Genomic DNA, 7276 nt, shown 5'->3' with positions numbered 1-7276 from the left:
AATATTCAAGTCTTGAAACTTTATGAAATTTCATTTACTTACTCATAGACCACACAGTATTTCATCATGTCTTGAACAGCTTAATGGAGGTAGAGAATCCGTCATCCACCCTGGGACATGCCCTGTTGAGGGGGGTTCTATCAGGGACGCTGAAAACAACCCCCGTGGACGACTCGAGGTGGGCTCTCAGAAGGCGTCCTAATATGAGTGCCACTGGGAAGCTGGGTCGGCCTTTGCTGTGACATGCCACTCGATCTCCGCACAGGGGGCCTTTTCCGATAGGTGCTGGCATTTTTCCTTGAACACGTAGCTAACTGGATTTTTTCCTGCTTTTCCGGTCCTTTTCTTGGTTGGAGCACAAACAGCGCTGGTGCGGTCAGGCGTCACGCTGTATCAGGACTTCCTCCGAACAGACACCTAGGAGAGTCGCCCCTTAGACACCCAGCTGCTCCCTTGCATCACGCAGCCCTCTGCACCAGAGTGGGCGGGGGGGGGCTGAGGAGCCAGCCCCACCCCCCAGGGGACAAGGTAGATGTAGAAAGTGGCTCACAGGCCTGTCGGCATCGTCAGCCTGAGCCAGCTGCCGAGGAAGAAGGGCCGTTGGACTGAAGGAGAGAGGTCAGTCTCGGGTGTAAGCTTGAAAACATGCATGTCAACTGAAAAATCACCCCATCAGCTGACATTCAAAATGGTCCTCCCTTGAATTTGTTACTAAAGGGGGCCATTGAGTTATAAAAGTTAAATCCACAAAACACTTTTATTGGTAAACAAGTTCAAGTGTGTAGGAGATACTTTGCTCTTTAAATGGTATCAAATAATAATTCTTGGTATACATAGGAAAGACATTTTAATGATTTAGCCTCCAGATTTATACATCTCACTTCCAAGGAACATTAGGTCCAGACAAGCTGGTCCTCCTGCTGTGTGGACTGGGGACCCTCGGCCCAGCACGGGGCCTGGTCAAGGAGGCCTGGGTCCCTGAGTGCCCAGCCTCGGGTTCTCCTCCCCGTAACTAAATTACGATGTCTGAGGGGGACTCCAGCACATGGGCTCCATGTGGAGACAAGTTTGAGGGTGAGTACTTCGTGTCAGCCTCTTGTTCACTGGCAGTTAAACATGGTAGACTCTTTGCCTCCTCCAATGTTTAATTTCATGCTTCTAGTGTCCATTTTTTCCCCTCTCAGATGTGGAATTGGGGATGGAGGGGAGAAACAATCCACTTTCTAAATCTATATTCTCTTCTGAAAGGCTTCTCTTCCCCCACCCCAAGGCAGCCACTCACCACCGTTAACTGTCCACTTTTATCTTTATAGATGTGTTCTTCGGGTCCAGTATGGAAAACTATTGTGCCTTCTTTCCCAGGACTAATATAAAACTGTAAACTTAGAACACACAAAGTGACAAGTTACTGACACATGGGTTTTTTTGCCCCCAGCTTTTGGTCTGCAAAGTAAACTCATGTGAAATTTTGTTGGTTTCAAGATGAGATTCCTGTTTCGTCATTGTGTTTATTGCCTATTTGAGCAATCAGAAGAAGAAAACCAGTTTTACAACTGGATGATTTACATGTTTCTATAGTTCAATCAATTTTTCATAGGGCCAATCTGATGCCTGAGGAACAAGCTACACATCTTCATGCCAGAACTTTCTTGTGGGAGGGCACCAGGGATTGAGCTCAGGGGCACTTGGCCCCTATTTTGTATTTTATTTAGAGACAGGGTCTCACTGAGTTGCTTAGCACTTCACTTATGCAGAGGCTGACTTTGAACTCATGATCCTCCTGCCTCAGCCTCCCGAGCCACTGGGATTGCAGGCCTGGGCCACTGGGCCTGCCTGCCAGAACTCTTACAGCCGCCTAAGTCTTGCCTCGGGTACAGAAGGACAGACAGCCCTGTTAAAGTGCCCAGCGCTCTCTCCCTGTTCCCCCACAGATCTGCTCATCATCCTGTAACAACTTGGAGCAGAGGAAAGGAGCCCTTCTCTTCAGGAGCAGTCTGCTTCTGTGGGCTGTGCAGGAGTCCGTGAGAAGGAGTCGGGCGTGGGCCTCAGCCTCCACACACCCTCACTGGCCAGTGCAGTGCCCCCTAACAGGGCATGCCGGCTAACCTGTGCTTTGCTTGCCTTGCCTGTGAAATAGAGAAGGTGGCAGCAAAGGACAGGCACAGCAGTGCCCACCTGTAGTGACTCTGGAGGCTGAGGCAGGAGGATCATGAGTTTGAGGCCAGCTGGGGTGTAGCTCTGTGGCAGAGTGTTTGCCTAGTGTGTGCAAGGCCCAGGGTTCCATCCCCAGGACTAGAGAAACAACAAAAGGTGACAGTTGTTTCACCGTGGAGAGAATTAGGGGGTGTTTCATATCTGCATGGTAGGTATTTTTATACTCCCTAAGGAGACTAGCATATTCTTTGGTTAGTCTGTAGGCAGCCATCAAAGCTGGGGCCTGGTGCACCGAACAGGTCCCACCAGGCATCCATGGCAAAGGTGGGCTGCCGTCTGCTGAGGCCCAGTGAGCCTTCTCTTCCTTGGGGATGGTGTCCGTCAAGAACATAAGCACCTCTTTTGAAAACTGGAAACACTACCACTTCCTGAGGTCAGTGACCTGACCTCTTCGTTTCTCTGGATCCCAGGGCGGAGGGGCAAGGATGGGGAAAGCCCTTTATCAGGGCGGGCAGGGGACACCACTGGAGACTCCCACCCCACTGGTGGACCCTGTTGTCCGCTGTGGGGGGGGGGACACAGGCCTGGGCAGAAGGATTAACATCCCCGTCTCCTGGGCCTGTTGGTGTTTGGACACCAAGTTACTCCCCAGGCTGAAGAAGAAGCCACCTACCTTCCTTGAACAACGTTTACCATGTTCTCCTTCTTAACCAGCATGACCAGTTTAGTAACCGCCTCAAACGGGTGTTCACACTGTAAGACGGCGTCCCCCTGGGGGAGAGGGGACGGCCGTGGTGTCAGTGTCAGTGGTGTCAAAGGAAAAGTTCAGCTCTCATCCTGAGGTTTGGTGGCACTTGACACATTAGAGGCTGGCGGCCATGCATTACCTTCTGCTTGATGTCTTCTGGTGACACATGAATGACCAAGATCCCATCACTCAGACTACTGGTGGAGACACCTTAAGACAGAGGCAGTTAGGGGCCGGAGGGGGGCAGCTCACTAACAGACCTGCAGGGCTGCAGCCCGGGGCTCCCCAGCCCACCCAGCTCCTCCTAGACACTGGGGCAGGTGGGGGGACCCTGCTGTTGGACTGTGAGCCCAGGCAGAGCCAGTCATTTTGTGGAAGGCGACTGTTGCCCAACCTGGATGCTCGGAGCAAGAGGCCCAGGCCAGGCCCCGGCATCCTACCCTGAGCCTCCAGTTTGTGGGCTGCTTGCTTGGTGGCCCCCCAGCCCTGGGTCACCTCCGGGAGTGCCTGAAAGTCACCCACCTACCCTTGAGCGCCGAGTACTCTATCTTCTGCTTGATCTTGGCCATTTCCACCACATAAGCCACTTTCCGAGTGAGGATGAGTTGCCGCCGCCGAGCCTTGAAGCCTTTCCTGTCGTACTTGATGACCGGGACACCATACTGCAAGGAGGCTGGCGTCACCACGGGGCGGGGGACGGGGAGAGGTGACCTCCCAGGGTGGGAACCTGGGAGACTTGCTTTAAGCACAGAGACTCGGCAGGTTTTGCATGAACAGATCTTTTCTCTGCCAGGCTCTCTGTGTGGTAGACTTGGGGGCTCAGCTCTGCCACGTTGCCCTCTGGGGAAGCGGAGGCTGCGGCCACCAGCCCCAGGGCTCTGCTCTGAGAGGCCAGCAGAGAGGAAGACACTCTGGGCTTGAAAACCCTCTCAGCCTGGGAGGAGTCCGTCCCACAGACTCCCAAAAGGGCAGGAACAGCCTCCAAGCACACCAGCAAGGCCACGTTCACGTCGGCCAGGGGGCAGGCTAACAGGTACTGTCACCTCAGTCGTCCCCTTAATGACCTCATCCACATCCACAAGACGGCCACTACACTGAGAAGACAGACCACCCCTGCCCCTCACCAACACGGGTGCTTCCTGAGTATGTTCCAGGCTGCGTCAATTTCATACAAAAAAATCAAATCAGATTTTAAGATGACAGAAAAACCACAAGAACAGCCACCAGTATCTAATTGCCATTCGTCACCCTGTCACTTTTAATAACACCCAGAGCAGCTCCCAGCCGCACCCCTGCGTTTAAGTAGTGCTTCAGACACTCCGGGGAGAGCAGGCGCCCCCCACTCGGTGAGGGAATCCTGCTGGAGGCTGAGGACGCCCGCTCCCGTACCTCGACTTTCTCACTGCCGATTAGTTGGAGCACCTTGGGGTGAATGTCTCCTTCATCTAGAGAGAAGCAGACACCTGAATCACCACTGAGTGCCAGCCTGGGGGAGGCACGGCCACCTACGGGTTTGCCTTCCTCTGTGCCAAGGTCAAGGTCTCTGGGGGAGACTGCTCTTGGGAAGTGCTGGGGTCCTCGAGCACCTTCCTTGACGTGTTCCTAACTGGAAGACGGAGGCACCTCGAGAGAAAGGTACTTACCTATCCGACTGGTGGCAAAGGGCTGGCGTAAGCTGTCTGCGTAGCCTTCTTTCTTCCCCCTGAATATTTCACTTGTAACCACCTTTTGCTGCATCTGGTAAAACAAACGTGCCAAAATGGTAGCCCTGGGACTGTCTTAGGGACAAAGGAGCTTTAGATCCATGGTTGGCTGAACCATAGGAGCCTTATTCTACTTTGGTGCTGACCAAAAAGCCCCCAAAGTTACATTGGTAGAGACTGGGATCAACATTTGTGTGGGTCCGCCTACTTGGGGTGGCTTCCCCAAAGTGGAGTTTTCAAAACTTCAGAGAGCAATTGCCCTCTTCTCAGATCAGAGCTCAGCAAACGACAGCCCAAGGGCCAAGTGCAGCCTGCAGCCTGTTTTGGGGAGTCAAGATATACTGGGACCTAGCCGAGCCTGTCATTTACACGAGCCTGTCATTTACACAGGCGCTACCCGCCTGCTGGAGCTGCAGAGTGCTAACTGGTTAGATTGTAACGGAGATCACAGAGATGGTCTTCGCACTCCAGCCCTTTACAGAAAAAGCCGGCCATAGAAAGGGTCCTGGACTGTCTCCATGGTAACCACACAGAGCTACCGACTAGAACTTGAGCTGACACTCAAGGCTCTGTGCTGGGTCCTCGGCTTGGCTGCAGGTCATGGCTGGCAACACCCTTCACTTGTAGGGGGGATGCTGGACAAAGCCTCCTGACACTAACCGTCCCCACTGCAGGACGGGCACTCGCCCCTCCTCCATCCTGCCCCCTGCAGACGCCACGTGCCTACCATGGCTCTCCGCTCATCCGTCACCCCGCGGCAGTACTTTCGAACCAGGTTCCTCAGGCACATCTTCCTGAGCAGGTCGGAGGCCTGTGTGGAGAGCACACGTCCTTCCCACCCGCCTGGCCCACACCGTCCTGGGTGGAGCCACCACAGTGGAAGCTTGGAAAACACACTTGGATGCGGTTTAAGTTCAGTGTTAATATTGTGGCATCAAAGCAGCGAGCCTTCTGGGCGCTCACTTTTCAATTTTGCTTAAGTAGCAGATCACAAACTTGAACATGGTCATAGTCCCTCTGAGAAGGAGCAGGCTTGATGTTCCTAAAGATTCTCACTCAGTGGGTCTGAGGTGGGGCCCAAGAAGAATTTTACAGTGGCCTCCACTCCACATCCGGACATCCTTTTTTTTTTTTTTTTTTTTTTGGTACCAGGAATTGAACCCAGGGATGTTCAACCACCCAGCCACATCCACAGCCTACCCTTTTTCTTTTAAAGGGTCTCACTAGGTTGCTTACAGTCTCACTAAGTTGCTGAGGCTGGCTTTGAACTCGAGATCCTCCTGCCTCAGCCTCCCGAGCGGCTGGGATGACAGGTGTGCACTACCACACCTGGCCTCGGGCCATCTTTTGAGAAACTTTTTAACAATCATTGGACCTACTGGGAAAGCTCTGTCAAGGATAGAAATCATTCAAACAGACCCCGGTGGCTTTACAAGTCAGGAAGGAGATCACGTCACTTGCAACAGAGCCCCTCTTAGTCCTCACGTGTTCCAGGATGCCCGGAGGGCGCAGCCAGCTCTTGTCCAACACATTCTTCGGAACATGATTCCGAAGATTCAGGATGTAATTCTTCCGCACGAACACTATGAACTCCTCGTTGTCAGGGCAGAGGGGTCTGTGGCGATGGATGAATCCCTTGATGAACCTCAGAAGAGAAGCACTCCGTCAGCTTTCTGGCCCATTTCCTCAGAGATGTGCCTTCTCTTCCCCATTTGATTCAGAAGCCAAAGTCACAGGTGGTTTAAGTGACCACATGGGCCTGAAGCCAGGAATGAAGCCCACAGACCAACCCCGCCCCAGAGACATGTCCCGCTTCACCCACGTGGCCTTGTGCTTTGACTTGTCTGAATTAGCTGCCAATTTAAAAAGTCGGGAGGTCTTGCATAAAAGCCAGATCTCCGCTCTCCTCCAATGATGGAGTGATCTGCCAGCTGTGGCCTCTGTGTCTCCAGGCAGCAACTGACTGGCAGAGTCACCGCCCCACTGACGTAGACTGAGGTCCAGTTCACCGCAGTCCCCACCACGCCCTACTGCCTCGTCCCAGCTCATGAGACTCTCTACCTGCCTGGCTTCAGAGGGCATTCACCTGTGTGACTCTGAACTAGGCCAAGAGAAGGTACAAATGCACGGACTGGGATCATTGGGGAGCTCAGAGCAAAGAGGAGGAACTGAATTCCCAGCAGCTTCAGAAAAGAAGATCTTTGTGCACAAATTCAAACACCCCAAGAACCCAGCCACGCCCAAGACCCTCCCCTGCGGCACACCGCGTTGAGTGACCTCTGCTCCCTGTCGGCTGGGAACTCACCTTCTTATTACCTGCACTGCCCACCTTCTCCGCTGGACCTCCCTTCGAGCCAAGACTCCACGCCAGTGGGCTTCCAGTTTGGTGGCTGAAAGAGCCCATTGCTGACATTAGCGAGTGGTCACAGTCACAGGTAAATACAAACGGCTGCTCCAGGCCTCGTCCACCCAGGGCACGTCGGGGTCACCCCCCCTTGTGCCCTGCTGGTGCAGAGATGGAAAGTCCAACGTATGTCATTAGTTCTTACCTGGGGACGCTCAGGCCAACACCTAGACCAGGGAGAGAGAGCAGGGTGCCCTGGAGGACCCAGGGAAGCTGGGAATCACACAGGGGGTTTCCCCAAGGTCTTTTTTGGGGACAGGAGTAGCT

The 7276-nt window shown here is 53.5% G+C and overlaps 1 protein-coding gene across 2 annotated transcripts in view; it reads right to left on the bottom strand.

Moving 5' to 3' along the window:
• Positions 1-393: 393 nt before the first annotated feature.
• The window catches only part of Myo1h (myosin IH), a 36688-nt gene continuing 29805 nt past the window's right edge, over positions 394-7276 (bottom strand). For both annotated transcript variants that reach the window (XM_026409223.2, XM_077795585.1), the window contains exons 22-31: positions 6911-6995; positions 6091-6250; positions 5333-5416; positions 4546-4639; positions 4292-4347; positions 3429-3564; positions 3042-3112; positions 2828-2925; positions 1283-1382; positions 394-417 (exon numbers count right to left, since the gene is read on the bottom strand). In XM_026409223.2, coding sequence (XP_026265008.2) covers positions 394-417; positions 1283-1382; positions 2828-2925; positions 3042-3112; positions 3429-3564; positions 4292-4347; positions 4546-4639; positions 5333-5416; positions 6091-6250; positions 6911-6995 — 908 coding nt within the window. The remainder of the gene's footprint in view (positions 418-1282; positions 1383-2827; positions 2926-3041; positions 3113-3428; positions 3565-4291; positions 4348-4545; positions 4640-5332; positions 5417-6090; positions 6251-6910; positions 6996-7276) is intronic.

This window comes from Urocitellus parryii, chromosome 3 (assembly GCF_045843805.1).
Source record: "Urocitellus parryii isolate mUroPar1 chromosome 3, mUroPar1.hap1, whole genome shotgun sequence".
NCBI lineage: Eukaryota > Metazoa > Chordata > Mammalia > Rodentia > Sciuridae > Urocitellus > Urocitellus parryii.
Note: the sequence above shows the minus strand (reverse complement) of the source record. Positions and strands in the feature narration are given on the sequence as shown.